Consider the following 22,013-nt stretch of genomic DNA (forward strand, 5'->3'; position numbering starts at 1 on the left):
CTACTCTCTACTACTCACTCTCTACTACTCTCTCTCCACTACTCTCTACTACTCACTCTGCTACTCACTCTCTACTACTCTCTACTACTCACTCTCTACTACTCACTCTCTACTACTCTCTACTACTTTCTACTACTCACTCTACTACTCACTCTCTACTACTCTCAACTACTCACTCTCTACTACTCACTCTCTACTACTCACTCTCTACCACTCTCTCTCTACTACTCTCTACTACTCACTCTGCTACTCACTCTCTACTACTCTCTACTACTCACTCTCTACTACTCACTCTCTACTACTCTCTACTACTCACTCTCTACTACTCTCTACTACTTTCTACTACTCACTCTACTACTCACTCTCTACTACTCTCTACTACTCACTCTCTACTCTCTATTACTCGCTCTCTACTCTCTACCTCTCTACCTCTCTCTCTACTACTCTCTACTACTCACTCTGTACTACTCACTCTCTACTACTCACTCTCTACTACTCTCTACTGCGCACTCTCCACTACTGATTCTCTACTACTCGCTCTCAACTACTCTCTACTACTCACTCTACTACTCACTCTCTACTACTCTACTACTCTCTCTACTTCTCACTCTCTACTACTCTCTCTACTACTCACTCTCTAGTACTAACTCTCTACTACACACTCTCTACTACTTGCTCTCTGCTACTCGCTCTCTACTACTCTCTAGTACTCACTCTAATACTCACTCTCTACTACTCTCTACTACTCACTCTCTACTACTCCACTACTCTCTACTACTCACTCTCTACTACTCACGCTCTACTACTCTACTACTCTCTACTACTCTCTCTCTACTACTCACTCTCTACTACTCACTCTCTACTACTCTCTCTACCACTCTCTACTACTCACTCTCTACTACTCTCTACTACTCACTCTCTACTACTCTCTCTCTACTACTCTCTACTACTCACTCTGCTACTCACTCTCTACTACTCTCTACTACTCACTCTCTACTACTCACTCTCTACTACTCTCTACTACTTTCTACTACTCACTCTACTACTCACTCTCTACTACTCTCAACTACTCACTCTCTACTACTCACTCTCTACTACTCACTCTCTACTACTCTCTCTCTACTACTCTCTACTACTCACTCTGCTACTCACTCTCTACTACTCTCTACTACTCACTCTCTACTACTCACTCTCTACTACTCTCTACTACTCACTCTCTACTACTCTCTACTACTTTCTACTACTCACTCTACTACTCACTCTCTACTACTCTCTACTACTCACTCTCTACTCTCTATTACTCGCTCTCTACTCTCTACCTCTCTACCTCTCTCTCTACTACTCTCTACCTCTCTACCTCTACACCTCTACCTATACACCTCTACCTCTCTACCTCTCTGTACATGCACACATATGCACATATATGTATGCATATATATGCATATGCATTTATATATATGTATGTGTATATATATATATATATATATACATATATAAACATATAAATATAATCTGCATATCTATATAAATATAAATTCATGCAAACATATATATATACATAAATGCATACATATGCATGGTATGTATATGAAAGTTTGAAAAACTCTAATACAAGCAAAGCTAAAAAGCCACCTAATTACAAACAGAATTGCTTTAACTTAAACGAGGGCGAGACCTATTGCATTTTCAATGCTTGTTTACTTTGATTCCATCAAGAAGGCATTCAGATGTGTCACACGTTTTCCATAAATTCTGAATGGTAGCACTCTAGTTGCTCATTAGATCACTGTAGTAAAGCTACTGCTCACCAGGGAAGTCTGCTGCTGGTATTGAAAGTGCATGTTTCAGTCTGCATGGCAGAATTTTTTAATGAAATAGAAGAGGATTTGAGAAGTCACTCAAGATGTGCCCTAATTTTTCTTTTTTCCTCACTAATCATAATTTCTATGGCAAAATGAACCTCCTCATTGTGTTCCTTTTAAATTAAACTACTCACTCTCTACTACTCACTCGCTACTACTTTCTACTACTCACTCTCTACTACTCACTTTCTACTACTCTCTAGTACTCTACTACTCTCTACTACTACTCTCTACTACTCACTCTCTACTACTCACTCTCTACTACTCTCTACCACTCACTCTCTACTACTCTACTACTCACTCTCTACTACTCTCTACTACTCTCTCTCTACTACTCCCTCTCTACTACTCACTCTACTACTCTCTACTACTCACTCTCTACTACTCACTCTCTACTACTCTCTACTACTCACTCTCTACTACTCACTCTTAACTACTCACTCTACTACTCTCTCTACTACTCACTCTCTACTACTCTCCACTACTCACTCTACTACTCTCTACCACTCACTCTCTACTACTCTCTCTCTCTACTACTCACTCTCTACTACTCAATCTACTACTCTCTACTACTCTCTCTGCTACTCACTCTCTACTACTCTCTACTACTCACTCTCTACTACTCACTCTCTACTACTCTACTACTCTCTACTACTCTCTCTACTACTCACTCTCTACTACTCACTCTCTACTACTCTCTACTACTCTCTCTCTACTACACGCTCTCTACTACTTGCTCTCTAATACTCACTCTACTACTCACTCTACTACTCACTCTCTACTACTCCCTACTACTCACTCTAATACTCACTCTCTACTACTCTCTACTACTCACTCTCTACTTCTCCACTACTCTCTACTAATCACTCTCTACTACTCACTCTGTACTACTCTCTACTACTCTCTCTCTACTACTCACTCTCTACTACTCACTCTCTACTACTCTCTCTCTACTACTCTCTACTACTCTCTACTACTCACTCTCTACTACTCTCTATTACTCACTCTCTACTACTCTCCCTACTACTCTCTACTACTCACTCTACTACTCATTCTCTACTACACATTTTCTACTACTCTCTCTCTGCTACTCAGTCTCCACTACTCACTCTCTACTACTCTCTACTACTCACTCTCTAATACTCACTCTCTACTACTCTCTACTACTCACTCTCTACTACTCTCTACTACTCCCTCTACTACTCACTCTCTACTACTCTCTACTACTCTCTACTTCTCACTCTCTACTACTCTCTACTACTCACTCTCTACTACTCACTCTACTACTCTCTCCTACTCACTCTCTGCTGCTCTCTCTACTGATCTCTACTACTCTCTCTCTACTCTCTATTACTCATCCTCTACTCTCTACCTCTCTACCTTTCTCTACCTCTCTCTCTACTACTCTCTACCTCTCTACCTCTACCTCTCTACCTCTATGTCTCTACCTCTACACCTCTACCTCTCTACCTCTCTCTACACGCACACATATGCACATATATGCATTTATATATATGTATGTGTATATATCATCTACTGGCGGTCGCCAGTAGATAGTTATAGTTAGGACCGTGTTTCCATAGGAAATCCGCAACATTCTATTTGGAATAACTTTGGCGCCGATTGACGAATCCTCGTGAAATTCTCAAAATAGGTGGGGCGCTCCGCTCTGCTCCTTCCCTGAAAGTCTCGGGGGGATTTGTCAAGCGGGGGCTGAGAAAAAGGGGGGGTCCCAAAACACGTTTTCCCCATGCATTTTTCCATAGGACCTTTAGTCCGAGCTACAGCCCGAACGGCTGAACAGAATTACTTGAAATTTTGCAGAGAGGTAGCCCTCAGGTCAGGGATGTGCCTTTTGAAGGTCTCGTGTAAATCTGTTCAGTATTTCCTGAGAAAATAGCATTTAAATCAATATATATATCTATAGGCGCGCTCCGAGCGCGTACCGTAAGCTTACCGTACGCGCACGCCGCCGTGCACGAGCGCGATTCTGATTGGTTGTTAGATCTCAGTAAACATTCGAATCGGTCGAAACCAGGAAGTGTCGGCCGCCATTTTGTCTCTCGCAGTCTGAGGGGGTGAAAAACAAAGGTGGAGAACATGAAAAGGGGGCAGGGTGGACAGTTCCTGACCCCCTAGCCTTGGTCAGGGGGTCATAGAAGGACCCCCAAGCACGGCGTAAACGGAAAAATTCTGCGAGAAAAATTCTGCGAACTTCGCGTAACTATTACGCGTACCGTGCGCGCACGGCAAACATTTTTTTTCAAAAAGGAAAGCTTAAAAAAAAAAAAAAAATGTGAGGTAAGGTTGGCTCTTAAAAGAGCCGTTGGGTTAATACAGGGATAGAGGAAAGAAAGAATGGGAATATTATGAGCATCTACAAACGTGCTGGTCTATCTTATTATTAATAAGGGAAACACTGGTCTCCCCAAAAACAATAAGACCACAACACGTTGTACACCTCATTGAAACCCTCCGAAATCCAGGGTTAATGTCCAGAGGAGCAGAAGAAGGTGATGCTCCCACCTCAGAGGAAGGGCTCAGCTGAGCTGCCGATGATGTACTCGGCTGAGCTTCTGAGGTTGGGCTCTGGTGACTTACTGAAGAGTTTTCTTCAGTATGTCGAGCAAAGGTCCTGGGATGTTTATCCCTAATGTGTCTCATCATAGAGTGATTTCCAAAGGAATACGTCTTCCTTGGATCTCCTCTAGATAAAACACGGTCACAAAGTGTGCAATTGACCAATGGAGCATTGACCTTTTTCTGCCCCTCTGGAAAAGTAAAATACTCCCACACAAAAGAATCCTTTTGTTTCCTCCTTCTCTGTCTGATGATGGTGCTGCTAGGCTCACTCTCAGAAGAGGTCTGCTGCTCTGCCATTGTATCTCAATGTCAATTCAGCTCCTTCTCCTAGGGGATCTCAAGCAGTAATGAGGGGAATGGGTGTGGTGTGGGAAGTTTCTGGAACTGAAAGTAGTTTCAACCAATGAAAAGTGTTCTTTGTGGATCACATGACCTACCGTGCGCGCTCCGTAAGCTTACGATACGCGCTCGTAAACAAGTACGCATGCGCAAACGTGACGCTTACGGAGCGCTTACAGAGCGCGTACGTAAGACGCACTCGCGCATGCGCATTACACGCCCCTGCGTAACCGCGACGTTGCTTCCGCGCAACGCGCATGCGTGTACGCGTACGTCACGTACGTATCACGTAAGCGCACTGTACTTATGACGTACGGAGCGCGTAGCGTCAGCTTACCGTACGCGCATCGTATCACGTAAGCGCACCGTACTTATGACGTACGGAGCGCGTAGCGTCAGCTTACCGTACGCGCACGGCAAAAAATGCATAAAAAAAAAAAATACAAGTTGCAAGACTTGTAGAAGATAATAACTGTGATGTACAACTGTATGTAAACATTAATTTTTAAAAAATTAACCATTCCATAATGCAGGATATAGTACATATATTATTTTATACATAGGTTGGATATTATTTTTTACCAAAAATCTCAAAAACAAATTTGCATTTAAAAAACCGTACAAATTCACTGAAAAAACCATAGGTTTCACACACGTTATAGTTAGGAATTAGCATTTAAAAAACCTTGCAAATTCACTGAAAAAACCATAGGTTTCACACACGTGGAGAAGTGTGGCTCAATGATTAGAGCGGCAGACCCTGATACAGAGATCTAGCCCGGGACCAGGGTTCAATTCCCCGCCTTGGTGGGTCTTGGGCTCAAAAATTCCACGGACCTGATAATTCTCGCCTCGGTGCCATTCCAATCATGGAGTCCCACTCTGCAACTCTGGGCAACAGCTTGCTTAATCTCCACAACGGCCCCCACAACGCTAAGGATGCCTGGCCTCCACCTTGGGGGTGCCCAGGAGTGGACGCCTCACAAGGAAAGTCAGGATGGGTTCCACAGCGGTATTCGTACAAGCGCCTTGAGACCCTTGCGGGTGAGTAGTGCGCTATACAAGTATCAATTTACAATTTACATGTTATAGTTAGCAGGACATTTCACTCGTGAAAAACCAATGAAATTCCCCCGTTATAGTTAGTGCAGGCAACTATAACTCACGCGACCGCAATCCTCTGCTGATGATGTCAAATATTACATCACTGATGACATATGTGTCTTTCTGAAAAAAAAATATTTGTAATATATGTATAGCTGAAAATTAATGGAAGAAGACATGGGTAAATAAGTGTCTAAATACAGTGATGTAATATCTGATGTCATCAGCAGAGGATTGCGGTCGCGTGAGTTATAGTTGCCTGCACTAACTATAACGGGGGAATTTCATTGGTTTTTCACGAGTAAAATGTCCTGCTAACTATAACATGTGTGAAACCTATGGTTTTTTCAGTGAATATATATATACATACATATATAAACATATATATAATCTGCATATCTATATAAATACAAATATAAATGCATGCATACATATACATATATGCATGTTATGTACATGAAATTTTGAAAAACACTAATAAAAGCAAAGCTAAAAAGCCACCTAATTACAAACCGAATTGCTTTAACTTAAACGAGGGCGAGACCTATTGCATTTTCAATGCTTGTTTACTTTGGTTCCATCAAGAAGGCATTCAGATGTGACACATTTGCCATAAAGTCTGAATGGTAGCACTCTAGTTCCTCATTAGATCACTGTAGCAAAGCTCACCAGGGAAGTCTGCTGCTGGTATTCAAAGTGCATGTTTCAGTCTGCATGTCAGAACTTTTTAATGAAATAGAAGAGGATTTGAGAAGTCAAAATGTGCCCTAAGATTTCTTTCTGCAGCACTAATCATAATTTCTATGGCAAAATGAACCCCCTCATTTTGTTCCTTTGCAAATTAAATGTTTTAAATGTTACCACTTTATTCCAATCAAGATGGCTTCAGGTGTGCCATACCTTTGTCATAAGTAAGACTGTTAGCGCTCTAGTTGTTCTTTAAAACACTCTGGGATTTCTGTCATTGGGCTATACTTGGGCTACATCTTGGTGAAATTTGTGCTAAATTTGGGCTCTTTTGTCTCTGGTGGCCATCTTGGGAGACTTGTTATGAAGTTTCCTAATTTCCTCATTTACTGCAGTCTCCTCAGTAGGCATACTGTCAGTTTTTTACTTTGATTCAATGAAGAAGGCATTCAGATGTGTCACACATTTGCCATAACTTCAGAATGTTAGCACTCTAGTTGCCCATTAGATCACTGTAGTAAAGCGACTGCTCACCAGGGAAGTATGCTGCTGGTATTGAAAGTGCATGTTTCAGTCTGCATGTCAGAATTCTTTAATGAAATAGAAGAGGATTTGAGAAGTCACTCAAAATGTGCCCTAATTTTCTTTCTGCAGCACTAATCATACATTCTATGGCAAAATGAACCCTCTCATTTTGTTCCTTTTTAAATTAAATGTTACCACTTTATTCCAATCAAGATGGCTTCAGGTGTGCCATACCTTTGTCATAAGTAAGACTGTTAGCGCTCTAGCTGTTCTTTGGAACACTCTGGGAAGCTGCAGTACAGCACAAAGGAATCAACTGACAGTCTCTGCCCTTGTTGGATGTACATGTTTTACTGAGAATGTCAGACTTCATTCTCACATGACTGAGAAAGATAATGTGAATTTACAGAAAATATGCTCTCAGTTTAGCTTATAGATCACCTTCCAAACCTCTGTGGGAAAAGCATGTGAAAATAGTTTTCTCTCAAAGATGATTCATGATATCCCAGCAGAATGCTTTTTCACATGGTAAAATCCCCTTAGAACATACCACAATTCCTAAAATGAGTATGGTACCATCAACAAATGATTTATAATGTAACTAAAGTCTTAAAACCGTCTATTAACTGCAATGCTTTTTAATGAGGTGCTATCATGTATATTGGTCCCAAGATGGCTGCCAACACTTCTTGGATGAAGTGCTGACAGCCAATCAGATCTCACAATGAGATGTGTGGTTATGCTCCGCCCAGATATGTATATGATTTTACTTTTGATTTTCTCAGGAACTACTGAACGGATTTACACCATATATGCAAAAGGCACATGCCTGACCTGACCTGAGGACTACCTCTTTGCCAAATTTCAAGTAATTCTGTTCAGCCGTTCGGGCTGTACCTTGGACTAAAGGTCCTATGGGAAAATGCGTTTTGGGACCCCCCTTTTTTCTCAGCCCCCGCTTGAAGAATCACCCGAAGACTTTCAGGGTAGAAGCTGAGCGGAGCGCCCCATTCGTTTTGAAAATTTCACGAACATAAGTCAACCGGCGCCAAAGTTATTCAAAATAGAATTTTCAGATTTCCTATGGGAACTCGGTCCTAACTATTACTATCTACTGGCGACCGCCAGTAGATAATATATATATATATATATATATATATATATATATATTCACTGAAAAAACCATAGGTTTCACACATGTTATAGTTAGCTGGACATTTCACTCGTAAAAAAACAATGAAATTCCCCCGTTATAGTTAGTACAGGCAACTATAACTCACGCGACCGCAATCCTCTGCTGATGATGTCAAATATTACATCACTGATGACATATGTGTCTTTATGAAAAATAAATATTTGTGATATATGTATAGCTAAAGATACAGTATTAGCATCAACAGAGGATTGCGGTCGCGTGAGTTATAGTTGCCTGCACTAACTATAACGGGGGAATTTCATTGGTTTTTTACGAGTGAAATGTCCAGCTAACTATAACATGTGTGAAACCCATGGTTTTTTCAGTGAATTTGCAAGGTTTTTTAAATGCTAATTCCTAACTATAACGTGTGTGAAACCTATGGTTTTTTCAGTGAATTTGTACGGTTTTTTAAATGCAAATTTTTTTTTGAGATTTTTGGTAAACCTATGTATAAAATAATATATGTACTATATCCTGCATTATGGAAAGGTTAATTTTTTTTTTGCATTTTTTTCCGTGCGCGTACGGTAAGCTGACGCTACGCGCTCCGTACGTCATCAGTACGGTGCGCTTACGTGATACGATGCGCGTACGGTAAGCTGACGCTACGCGCTCCGTACGTCATAAGTACAGTGCACTTACGTGATATGTACGTGACGTATGCGTACACGCATGCGCGTTGCGCGGAAGCAACGTCGCGGTTACGCAGGGGTGGGTAATGCGCATGCGCGAGTGCGTCTTACGTACGCGCTCCGTAAGCGCTCCATAAGCATCACGTTTGCGCATGCGTACTTGTTTACGAGCGCGTACCGCAAGCTTACGGAGCGCGCACGGTAGGTCATGTGATCCACAAAGAACACTTTTCATTGGTTGAAACTACTTTCAGTTCCAGAAATTCCCACACCACACCCATTCCCCTCATTACTGCTTGAGATCCCCTAGGAGAAGGAGCTGAATTGACATTGAGATACAATGGCAGAGCAGCAGACCTCTTCTGAGAGTGAGCCTAGCAGCACCATCACCAGACAGAAAAGGAGGAAACAAAAGGATTCTTTTGTGTGGGAGTATTTTACTTTTCCAGAGGGGCAGAAAAAGGTCAATGCTCCATTGGTCACTTGCACACTTTGTGACCGTGTTTTATCTAGAGGAGATCCAAGGAAGAAGTATTCCTTTGGAAATCACTCTATGAAGAGACACCTTAGGGATGAACATCCCAGGACCTTTGCTCGACATACTGAAGAAAACTCTTCAGTAAGTCACCGGAGCCCAACCTCAGAAGCTCAGCCGAGTACATCATCGGCAGCTCAGCTGAGCCCTTCCTCTGAGGTGGGAGCATCACCTTCTTCTGCTCCTCTGGACATTAACCCTGGATTTCGGAGGGTTTCAATGAGGTGTACAACGTGTTGTGGTCTTATTGTTTTTGGGGAGACCAGTGTTTCCCTTATTAACAATAAGATAGACCAGCACGTTTGTAGACGCTCCTAATATTCCCATTCTTTCTTTCCTCCATCCCTGTATTAACCCAACGGCTCTTTTAAGAGCCAACCTTGCCTCACAATTTTTTGTATTTTTTTTTAAGCTTTCCTTTTTGAAAAAATTTTTTTGCCGTGCGTGCACGGTACGCGTAATAGTTACGCAAAGTTCGCAGAATTTTTCCTTGCGGAATTTCTCCGTTTACGCCGTGCGCGTACGCTACGGGCATTCGGCGATTTTTCGAAAAAAAATTAAAATTAATTTTGGCCCTTGGGGGTCCTTCTGGGACCCCCTGACAAAGGCTAGGGGGTCAGGAACTGTCCACCCTGCCCCCTTTTCACGTTCTCCACCTTTGTTTTTCACCCCCTCAGACTGCGAGAGACAAAATGGCGGCCGACACTTCCTGGTTTCGACCGATTTGAATGTTTTCTGAGATCTAACAACCAATCAGAATCGCGCTCGTGCACGGCGGCGTGCGCGTACGGTAAGCTTACGGTACGCGCTCGGAGCGCGCCCATAGATATATATATTGATTTAAATGCTATTTTCTCAGGAAATACTGAACAGATTTACACGAGACCTTCAAAAGGCACATCCCTGACCTGAGGGCTACCTCTCTGCCAAATTTCAAGTAATTCTGTTCAGCCGTTCGGACTGTAGCTCGGACTAAAGGTCCTATGGAAAAATGCATGGGGAAAACGCGTTTGGGACCCCCCCTTTTTCTCAGCCCCCGCTTGACGGAGCGCCCCACCCATTTTGAGAATTTCGCGAGGATTCGTCAATCGGCGCCAAAGTTATTCCTAATAGAATGTTGCGGATTTCCTATGGAAACACGGTCCTAACTATAACTATCTACTGGCGACCGCCAGTAGATAATATATATATATAAATGTATATATATATATATATTCCAACACGTGCCACAAAATCTACCGAACTCCGTCGATGACGGGTGCTTCCTGCGTGCATGTGGCATGCACGATTTAAATTATCCACAATTGTCCCTCCATTTAGGAACACCATTGGAGCACTCACAGGCTTTGCTTTAAAACATTTTATTTCATCCCACATGACGCGTTTCAGCCGCCAGGCCTTTATCAAATGCTGTTGAGTTAAACAAATCAGTAGCATTGAGAGTGTTTAAATAACTCATTTTGCTCTCCCTCCATAGTGGCAAGCAAGAAAGGACTGCACTTTCACCATAGTCCATTCATTATTGCACGCCGCCATCATTGAGTGTATGTAAATTGCATTTCAGTCCCATAGTGGTATCTTTAAATTCCATAATAAACAGACCTTTAAAGTAAGCTTCCATTATCGTAATGGGAAATGTATTCATACCTCGCAGATTGCACTGTGGCTATGCCATTATTTGTTTTATTCCAGGAGCATCGATGTTTCATAATGCTATTGATATTGCAAGCCTTTTCGTCAGCCACTTAGTTCACATTGGATTTTCTGTACCTGAAAGTGCTGGTTTGAGTAAACAGCGCTTTTCCATGAGGTCATGTCCCAACACGTAGTCAGCAGGCACATTGTTCCTTTGGCTGGGGCGGTTCAGGCAGATTAAATTCATATTCCAACACGTGCCACAAAATCTACCGAACTCCTTCGATGACGGGTGCTTCCTGCGTGCATGTGGCATGCACAATTTAAATTATCCACAATTGTCCCTCCATTTAGGAACACCATCAGAGCATCGGAGTGTATATATATATACACACGTGGGCATTTCAGAATCAACATTTGCGCATTACAAACCACTTTGGCTACTTTGAGTAATTTATATGCACTAGTAAATTTTATTATGGCAGCCATGTTAAATCAAGCAGAATGTCCATTTTCAGTGTCTGTTAGAGAATTTAGTGTCAGTGCCTACTCTGCGCAGGCGTCGTGAGAAAGGCTTTGCAAGCCAAAACATGTCTGACGCAGCACTTTTTGAGATCTGCCGTTCCAATCAAATTTGAATACACACTACGAGGAGTGGCATTCCGTTCCTGTACACGACTGAAGAATTGCCAGGTTAACATACAAGTGGGTGGGCGTTTTGCGCTCACCCCCAGCTAATATGCACGTCACCCTAGCGCAGATATCGAAAGAATTCTCTTAGCTGACGTGCCCCCCGTGAGGAAGAAGATGAAGCGGTACAAGCTCTGGAGGTAAGCGCAATGCGAGCGATCCAGAGGGTTCATTATCAGCTGTTCGAGCCCCCAGGGTTCAGAGCAACATCTTAAGCGGGAGCCGGTGTTAAGGCAGCCATCCTGATTATAGATGTTTTGCCATACAACGTAGTGAATATAAACCAAAGGTTCAATTAGAGCGTATCAGTAAAACTCTTCAAGCGATGTTAGATGAGGAAATAGGGGGGAAGCTGAAAACAGCCGAAGGATTGTTTAGAGAGTCATCTAGAGACAAGGGTGATACATCCACAGCAGTGTCTACTACCAGTTCCAAACAAACAACTTTTCAGTCAATCTGTAATTAACTTGAAAGACTAACCAAAACAGAAATTTCCAAGTGGTGGGAGGTACTGTATCTGAAACGGTGAGTGGAAGAGGGATGGGTCCCCAGAGAACTGAGGATAATCATCACTCCAACATACGAAAACCCACACCTTGAATTGATCAAGGAATGGGTGGAGCTTAATGCTGAATTGTACATTTGATTAAATATGTATCTATAGACAGGTACAAGTTCATGGCACAAATAAAGGAATTAACTGATCAACTACAATGCTAAGATGATAAAGATGCTGTAAGCAAATTCCTTAAGGAGATGAAAGGTAGAATGAAGAAATATGAGGAAGTAATAACGGCAAGAAAAGCCCACAAGTTTCAAAGAGACCGTAGAGCATGGGTACTCACAAACTTTCTCTTGGGGGCCAAATTTACAGTGTGGTTTATGGCAGAGGGCCGCACCGGTGGGGGTGAGGGCAGTGGGGGAAGGGGGCGGGGATAGAGCAACAAAAAAAAACTATGACCATGAGGTTGAACACAGGCCCCTGCAGCGGACGCCTTTGTCCACTGAGCCACCAGACCTGACAGACACACATCTCTCTCTCTATTTATCGATCTCTCTCTCTCTCGCTCTGTCTCCCTCCCTCTCTCTATCTCTCCCTCCCTCTCTCTATCCCCGTCTCCTCCCTCTATCTATCACACTCTCCCTCCCTCTCTCCCTCTCTCTCTCTGTCTCCCTCTGTCTCACTCACTCTGCTTGTCTCCCTCTCTCTCTCTGTCGCCCTCTCTCTCTCTCTCTCTCTCTCTCTGTCTCCCTCCCTCCCTCCCTCCCTCCCTCTCTCTCTGTCTCCCTCTCTCTCTCTCTGTCTCCCTCTCTCTCTCTGTCTCCCTCTGTCTCCCTCCCTCTCTCTCTCTGTCTCCCTCCATCTTTCTCTATCTCCCTCCCTCTCTCTGTCTCCCTCCCTCTCTCTCTCTGTCTCCCTCTCTCTGCCTCCCCCTCTCGCTCCCTCTGTCTCCCTCGGTCTGTCTCTGTCTCCCTCTATCTGTCTCCCTCTCTCTGTCTGTTGCCCTACTCCCCATGTCTCCCTCTGTCTGTCTCCCTCCCTCTGTCAGTCTCCCTCTGTCTGTCCCCCTCTGTCCGTCCATCTCTGTTTCCCTCTCTCTGTCTCCCTCTGTTTCCCCTCTCTCTGTCTCCCTCCCTCTGTCTCTCTCTCCCTCTGTGTCTCCCCCTCCCTCTGTCTCCCTCCCTCCATCTCCCTCTCTCTGTCCCCTTCTGTCTCCCTCTGTCACCTCACCTGCTGCTCTCACTCCCTGCTGCCCTCAGTCACCTCACCCACTGCTCTCTCACCCTGCTGTCCTCGTCACCCTCTGTCACCTCACCCTGCCTGTGTGTCACCCCGGGCTGAGACTGCTTCCCGGGCACACACACAGCTGCACCCAAGTACTTCACAGGTCTTTAAAAGACCATTCACTTGTTAATGAGGCTTTGTTGTATTTCACATCTTTTTAGCGCCTCTGCATCTCCACTCAATCAGAGTGGAGATGCAGGGGCGCTAAGAAGAGGTGAAATACAACAAAGCCTCATTAACAAGTGAACGGTCTGCAAAAGATTCGCCCGGCCCCCATAGCTCCGTGCTGCTGCAACCGGCGGTGTTTGCTGACACTCTTTAAAAAAAACAAAAAAAAACACAGGTACGATGTCTGCAAGGTTAGCGGGCCGCCAAGGAAGGCTTGCCGGGCCGCTGGCGGCCCGCGGGCCGTACTATGAGTACCCATGCCGTAGAGAATATGAAAATGGAAGGATCCACACCCTCGCTCACATGTTCAATAACATTAGAAGGGAAAGACTTGAAGTACCGAATAGAGCAAGACAGCACACTACTGTCAGTGACATCAGTTCAGGCACAGGTTTAGAATCAGACCAGGAAGGACCTACAGACAGAAGTGGGCTGATGACAACTGTACAGGGCGAGTTTTCACAGTTGGGCTGGCTCACAAATCATCACCCTCAACAATAGCAAAGAAAGGCAGAGGTGCGGTGGGTAGGGGAAGAGAAGGCGAAGATTCTGCTGGAGTAACAACAAGGAGCCACAGCAAGAAGTAAATGAATCTAATATGATAATTAACTTTACAAACAAAATACTGAATGCCGAAGATAAAGAAATTCTTGGGTTAGGTTGCTCATACTGTCCTAGTGCTCCCTTTAACTATGAGTAAAGCAGGATATATCTCTATAAGTTCATACAAAAGTTAAAATGTAATTAAAAAAAACAATTTACAACAAGAGACCATTAGGGAATCATTGTAATTAACTGCCCACAGCAATCTCTCAGCATATGACATTGATTTAATGAGGGCGCTCACAGAATTGGAACATGGAGGTCCAGGTGGGCTTAATATTATAACTGATGCTGAACTTCTGTTTGAACAAGATTCAACTTGCGGAGATAGGGTCGAAACTCCTTTCAAACCTAAGTCAAGATTCAACCCTGCAATGCCACATGATGGTATAGACTCCTTCAGCTAGACTGTTACTCAAGAATTTTAGAAAATTCAAAAAACAACAAATAAGGTGAAGTAACTACAACACTCCCTGGAATCTAAAATACAACAGGAAATGAATGACTTTGTAGTGGAGGCAGCGTTTTAGATACATACATTGCTGTGTTAGCATAAGCGCCTTAGATGTTAGAAACGCCATCTTGACACTTTTTGCTGCTTTTGCACACGACACTGCAGATACATGTTATTATTTGAAATCTGCTTGCTTGCCTTTTCTTCACATGAGAACTGTCTGTTGTTCACATCCCTAGACGTGCACTGCGACCTTGGTCTGAACATTATGTGCAGAAACAGTCTGAGCCACCAAACAATGTATGTTTTTGAGTTCAAGTTGATTGGCCCACGCTCTAGCCATAACACGCACACAGCTGCAAATATCTGAAAGTCAAGAGCCTTTAATATTGCAGTTTGTATGCATTAGACACACATTCTGGAGAAGAACTTTTCCAGGCGCAGAGCAAAGCTGATCCTGTAATGTGATTCACCTAAGCTGATCTTTACGGTATGGGGTTCCCCATTCAAACCTAGAGACCTTCTATTAGTATAATAATACTAGCTCACTAGCGCAGGGAGGGTGGTTGCATTCCACTATCATTTGTAATACGATTTCTCCCTTCTTTTTCTATGGTATTGTAACAATGCTGATGGTTTTAATTTTAATCATTTGTCTGCTTATGTTAGCTAAAGTACTGCATCTTAGGACACGTAGTTTATAAAATAAACGTTTTAAACTTTACCGTGTCTCTGATTACTCTTGTTGTGGACTGATATGAGAATAATAACGAACAGGCATTTCTGATTCCCACCATTCTTGAGAGTACTCTAAGTCGCTTGTTCTGGGTTGTCTATACATTGGTAGCTTCGAGAGGATACGGAGAACGAATGGGACACTGATGCTAGTCGGATTGGGGTTCTGGGTTCTGAGGTGAGTTTTTGGTACACTGCAAATCACTGAGGTCCTGGTTTCCTGCGCATAGTTCTGTGCATGAGCAGAATCCCTGCAACAACTTGTCCTGTAATGACCAATACATCAGTCACAGTTCTGACGAGGGTGGTAATGTTGTTATTTGGCCCAAAGGGATGAACATCCAGGAGGCATACCCACAGTTAAATGATGAAACGTGCTACTGCAGAACTTTGAGAAATGACTATGAAAATTTCAATAAGGACCTGAAAGGGAGGCGGGAGGCTAACCTACTTAGCTCAGATGAGTACAACCTTTTACAAGTTTTACACCCTAAACTGCCTATGCTGCATGTATTGCCGAGAGTACACAAAAATAGAGACTGCCCTCCAGGCAAACCAATCATTTCAGCTAAAGGAATTTTATTAGAGAATGTCTAAAAATGGGTAGACTATTTTTTGCAACCCCTGGAGTTCAATTTTCCCTCCTACATTTGAGATACCACTGATTTTTTTAAAAGGATATTCGATGTACATTGAGAGGAAGACTATTTGGTGGTTTGTTTAGATGTGAACTCTTTATACACAAGTATAAAACACACAGATGGATTAAGTGCAGTGCAATACTTTTTGAAAACTAGGCCAATTCGCTTTCACAAGCACAATTAAATGGTGTTAAGTATGATTAAATGGTGCCTTGAAAGTAATGTTTTCCAATTTAACAAAGAATTGTTTCAACAACTGCAAGGAAATGCAAAGGGCACTTGTTTCGCCCCCAGTTATGCCAATTTACACATGGGCTGGTCAGAGGAACAGGTGCTCCGCAACACAGGACTTCATGACTGGTCATCTAATATTGTAATGTAGCTAAGATATATTGATGACATTTTCCTATTGTGGAAGGGGGATCAAAAATCAATGAATGAATTTGTCAAGCAGATTAACAACAATGATTTAAATCTTTCTTTTACGAACAGCATCAGTGACAATGCTATTGAATTCATAGATGTCAAACTTGAAGTAATAGATTCCACTATTACACCCACAATGGTTAGAAAAGGAACCACAGGAAACACTACATAGCATGCTACAAGTTCACACCCATCAGCCCATATAAATAGATTACCATATGGTAAAATACTAAGGACTAGAGGAATTTGTAGTTCACATACACTATTAAAAAAGACAGAAGAAGAGATGACTAGACGACTGAGTAATAGAAGCTATAATGAGACAACTTTTAAACAAGCCAAATCAAGGGTAGCTACACAGACCAGAGTAGCTATCATATTTACAAAACAAGAACAGAAAATCCAAAAGGAGAGTGAGCATAGATTTATTATGACTTATAATAAGTTTCATAATAAAGTAAGTCAAGCTATACAGAGGCATTGGCAACTGATCTAAAAAGATCCAGTGGTTGGAACAGAGATCAATAGTAAACCTACAGGAAATCGCAATCGATTAAAGACACTTTGGTGAAGAGTCAGATCAATACCCAAGGCAGCTGGTTAAAACTTAATAATGGTTTCAGGCAATGCAGTAAATGCGAACGCTTGCCTGCAAGAAGAGACCATTACAGAAATTCAAACTGACATGGGTGAAAAAATAGTGATCAAGAAACCACTAAATTGCAAATCAGAATTTGCAATACATACACTGACATGCCCCAGCCCCAAAAAGTGCTTTGGTAGCACGATACTACAGGTACACAACCGTTTTCTGCAGCATATTTGGGCTGTAAGAAACGTAGATGAAACATATCCTGTAGACTGACACTTCAAAGAATACCATGCCAGCAATACCAATCTCTTAACTTATAGTGTGATTGATCAGGTAGTGAAATCCCCACATGGGGGAAATAGAGAAAAAAACTCTATGACAGTTGGAATGCAGGTACATCTTACAATTAGGTACAAAGGCACCAGTAGGATTAAACCTGGATGAAGAGATGTACACATACCTTTAAAAATAGACAATGTGATTAGCCCAAGTCTCAGCTAATTGAATTGGTTTTAAAATGTTGTATTTTAACTATGCACAGTATAGGCGCTGCTAGAGTATTTTTGTAAATGACACTGAATGTTTTAGAGATCTAATGTTTTTTCAATTTTGTTTATTTACAGAGTCATTGGCTAGAGGGTCTACTTTCATGAATGCAGTGCAACTGGAAAGCAAAAGAGCTAACACACATATCAACCAATTTTGCATTTGCAACATTTGTTAACACAAAAAAGTCTTTTTACATGTATCAAACCCAATTTTGCGAGTCAATAGCCCTTGGGGTCCCAAACTGTGCACCGTGGCTCCCTAGGGAGCCATCAAACCTAGCCAGGAGAGCCGCGCAAAGAAGCACTTTAATGTATTTAATGTTGAAGGGTCTGTTGGCTTCAGTTAAATTAATTAGACCTAAACACATGATGTCGATGATTTGAAAATGACATGCCTAAAGCTGTAAACTTGGTGCTTAATTGATGGCATGTCGAGAAAGATGACGTCCATATTTCACTGGATCCCCACATTCCAACACTACCAAAGTAAGCGGAAGATGCCTGAATTATTTTGTTAGACTCGTTAATAGTTTTCTTTTTTTCCAAATGCATTTTACACCAATGCAAGTTATCAGGAAAGTACAGTTGTCCTGTCTATTAAACACACTAAGTATTATTAAGTATTGATATTTGTACTTGAATCATAGGTACTTCAGTACACATTTCTTTCAGTACACACACATTTCCAGACAGGCCTGCTCTCTCCTTAAGCACAGGAAAGTAAAACACCATTGGGGAAATTCTCAAGAACGTGTGATAACCATCGCAAATTTAGCTTCACATCGCAGTCTATCGCGGGAAAATAAATCCATGTTAACGTGGTATTCTCAACACGGCGGTACCATGCAATAGACCCACGACAACGCATCAGATGAACGTACTAAATTCAACGCGATGCTGCAAAAATGTGAAACACGAACGCGAAAATAGTGGCGATGACGTCTAACGCGATACAAAAATCAGAGAAAACCAGCCACAGGCCTGCAAATCCCACGCGTCATGCGGTAAAATGCACCATAAAAGTAAAAACAAAACACAAACAAAAGCCAAACAACAGCGAAGCACAATGGAGGTAGTCGGAGCAAGTGCAGAGGACAACCAGAACCCCACGAGCCCCCCGGACGACCAGCCTTGGACCTCGGGGTCAGGGAAGGGCAAGGACAAGAAGAGTAGGAAAAAGCGGTTCAGTCCGCAGGAAAACAGCATCCTGATAACAGAGGTGATAGAACACCATCAACTACTGTTCGTCACCTCCACTGTGTCACTGGGAACTAAAAATGGAATATGGCATACCATCGTGGACAAGGTGAATGCAGTCGGAGTGCTGAAGAGGACAATGGAAGAGGTCAAGAGGCGCTGGAATGATGTGAAACGCAAAACCAAGCAGGCACAGGCAAACAACCGGAAGGCAGCAATGCAGACTGGAGGTGGCAGTCCAGCACCACAGGAGGAGCTGGATGAGATGGAGGAAATGGCGTCCACAGTCATCAGTGGGGAGACAGTGGCAGGAGTTGGGGGAACGGACACTGCTCAACATGATCGGACACAACAGCAACAGGGTGAGTAACGACCAGGGACTGGGGGACAGGGAGAGATGGGCACAATGGCACACATGTACAAATAAGCATAGCACATCTGCGGACAAACCATGCCCCAGACCCCCAAATCCCATCAAGAGGCCAATGCACCCAATTATGCAACATTCCAGCACTGCAGAAGCACAGAAGCCAGAGGCACACCCCTTGTAAGGGCCAAGGGGCAACCAAATCAGAGCTGCAGGGGCGACTCCCCCAAAATGCGACACACACACATTACATGCAGAGCACATCAACATTGACAACGATGTGGTGCAAACCACAACACATCCACAACAGAACAGACGACACAACTGGTGCCGCATGTGCATAGAAACTGGCCAATCACATTTGGCATTGCAGGAAACTGTGAGTTCACAATGTATAAGTACAAACACACATCCGTGCTGTAGTCGGAATGTCCACTGTCCCGCATCAAATAGGCAGCACCTCTCAAACAGTCACAATGTACACTGTCATGCAGTCTGAATGTAAACATGTACAATGCGTCAACATACATGTGAACACAATGTTAAATTGCATCTCCCCTTCACATTACAGGGGGAAATCCAACACCTCCTGCAGAGCAGTCCAAACCTCTCTTCTCTGATGACAAAGAGGACCACCACACCTTCGACGCCCTCCAACAGCTTGTGGAGAGCCTCCGCAGCCCACTTCCAGGAGCAGGGCAGCCCAGCTGCTACGTGGAGAACCCATCCCTTTTACAGAACACACAGCAGGCAGCACCCACCACCACAGCTGCCTCCCAGGACCCCCACGACGAACACATGGCCTTCCAACGCCGTGTGTTGAGGTGCCAGGGGAAGCTGGCTGAACAGGTGCAGGTGGGGTTCGACCGCATGGGAGACAAACTAGAGGCCATACGTGAGTGTCTAAGTCCCATCAAGGGCCTACTCACAGTACCTAATGGATACCCACAATCCGCTCCATCCTCTCCAATGAACCATGGCTGACATAGCTAGAGTCCTGACTCTGTGACAAGAACTACTGTCTAGTCAGGGTGCCTCCAGCGATTTCTCCCGGGAGTTGGGACTCATACGGAGGCTCATGGAGAACATGGAGCAGACGCGGGCAGAAAGAGATGCTGCCACGGCTGCACACCAGTGAGAGGTAGCTGGGTCCCTCAATGCCATAAAGACCTTCCTCGTGGCACTTCTGCCACAAGGCGCTGATGCATGTGGCTGCTACCGCTCCATCCACATCTCCGGCCCCTGATGTGTCAGTGCCACACAGTGCGGCAGACATTCCACTTCTGGCCCCTGAGGTGTCAATGCCACACAGTGCTGGAGACAGAACACCACCAACCACATGTGAGGCACATGAAACAGCAGTGGACGAAAATGTGGATGAATCTGTCCTCGTGGTCAGAAGTAAGGTGTAGCACTCATCTCTGCCATGTGGCTTGTTTCTGTTTTGTTCTGCCCTCTGCATCATCACCTTCCACTGTCCCCCCATGCACTCTGCGACACTCACCTTGGACCTCGACATGGACTGCCATATTTTGTTTGGTCACCAATGACACAGCTATCAGACTGCGGACTAAACTCCTCCTCTACTGATGTACTTGTCATTCCCTGAAGGACTATGGCTGGCCCTCCACAGGCCAACAATGTGAAATGGGGTTTGCATGGCCCTGTACTGCTGCAGCTGCAACACTCCACTGAAAGTGCAATAAACATTCATGTTAACACAGATGTGTCATGTCCATGATCCTTCAAGTGTGGAAGTATGGATGAATGTACGGTCAGTGATTCCCACTTCCATCCATGTTGCTCATGTTGTGGGACTTGGGTTACAGGGTGACACATTGGCGATCGCAGTCCGGGTGGCGCCGACACACAACAAAGACACATCCATTAGTCACTTCTTTGTCCAGTCCAGGACGGAACCACGCCCAGAGCCCCAGGGTCATTGTTCACACTCTTACACTGGACTGGCATATGCCAGGACAGCCCATTCCACTTACGCTCACAGGGGGACGAACACACTACATGTCCCAGGTCTTCCCTGTAGGGATCTGCTGCTCACAGGTCTAGTTGTCAGCATGCCATAGTCACTCCCTCACAGCTGGTTAACACCCACACCACACCCATCCAGCACAGGCGTCACAGGACATGTGACCCTGCCAATAAAAAGGGCCAGGCGCACATGCTGGACGCCATTTCCACTCTCTAAATGGGTGTCTCAGTGTGGTTCTCATTTATGCATGAGGGCCTTGGGCCCTTCCACCACACATTGCCCAGGGTAACATGATGCCATCCGCACCACAGGACTCAATCATAAAGGGTCCATGGCTAGCGGTGCACAGACTTGGTGGCACCGGATACACTGTGGCAGGCACAGGCACACCGCCACGGGATGGTGTCTTGCGGTGCAGTCAGGTAGGGGCACATGAACTGCTGAGCGGGAGTGCAGCCTGCGATGATACGCCGTCCTGGCGGTCCGGACTGGTGAGGATTAGTGTGCGCCCTGCTGGACCGCAGTGTAGCCCTGAGACAGCAGGCAGTGCTGGCTTCCCGCCACGTGGCATTGACTCGCGTGTCACAGAGTTAGTAGCACCTATAGAGCTGAGCGGGTGTGCATCCTACGATGATGCCATGTGCACTGATATGGTCTCTGCCATTGTGTAATCAAGACCCAGAATCAAGTGTGTGACCTGGTGGTGCGGGGCTGCA

The 22,013-nt window shown here is 44.1% G+C and overlaps 1 protein-coding gene across 1 annotated transcript; it reads left to right on the forward strand.

The window, feature by feature from the left end:
- Positions 1 to 11,678: 11,678 nt before the first annotated feature.
- LOC146784374 (myb-related transcription factor, partner of profilin-like) lies at positions 11,679 to 21,029 on the forward strand. Its single transcript, XM_085636249.1, has 3 exons — positions 11,679 to 11,930; positions 17,819 to 19,302; positions 19,879 to 21,029. The coding sequence occupies exons 2-3, from the start codon at positions 18,753 to 18,755 to the stop codon at positions 20,289 to 20,291; spliced, it is 963 nt and encodes a 320-aa protein (XP_085492375.1). The 5' UTR covers positions 11,679 to 11,930; positions 17,819 to 18,752; the 3' UTR covers positions 20,292 to 21,029.
- The last annotated feature ends 984 nt before the right edge of the window (positions 21,030 to 22,013 follow it).

This window comes from Triturus cristatus, chromosome 11 (genome assembly GCF_964204655.1).
Source record: "Triturus cristatus chromosome 11, aTriCri1.1, whole genome shotgun sequence".
Lineage (NCBI taxonomy): Eukaryota > Metazoa > Chordata > Amphibia > Caudata > Salamandridae > Triturus > Triturus cristatus.

Coding starts and splice junctions, on each gene's coding strand:
- LOC146784374 (XM_085636249.1), top strand. CDS start 18,753: ATGCACCATAAAAGTAAAAACAAAACACAAACAAAAGCCAAACAACAG. Junction 19,303..19,878: donor TCGGACACAACAGCAACAGG/GTGAGTAACGAC, acceptor TTCACATTACAG/GGGGAAATCCAACACCTCCT.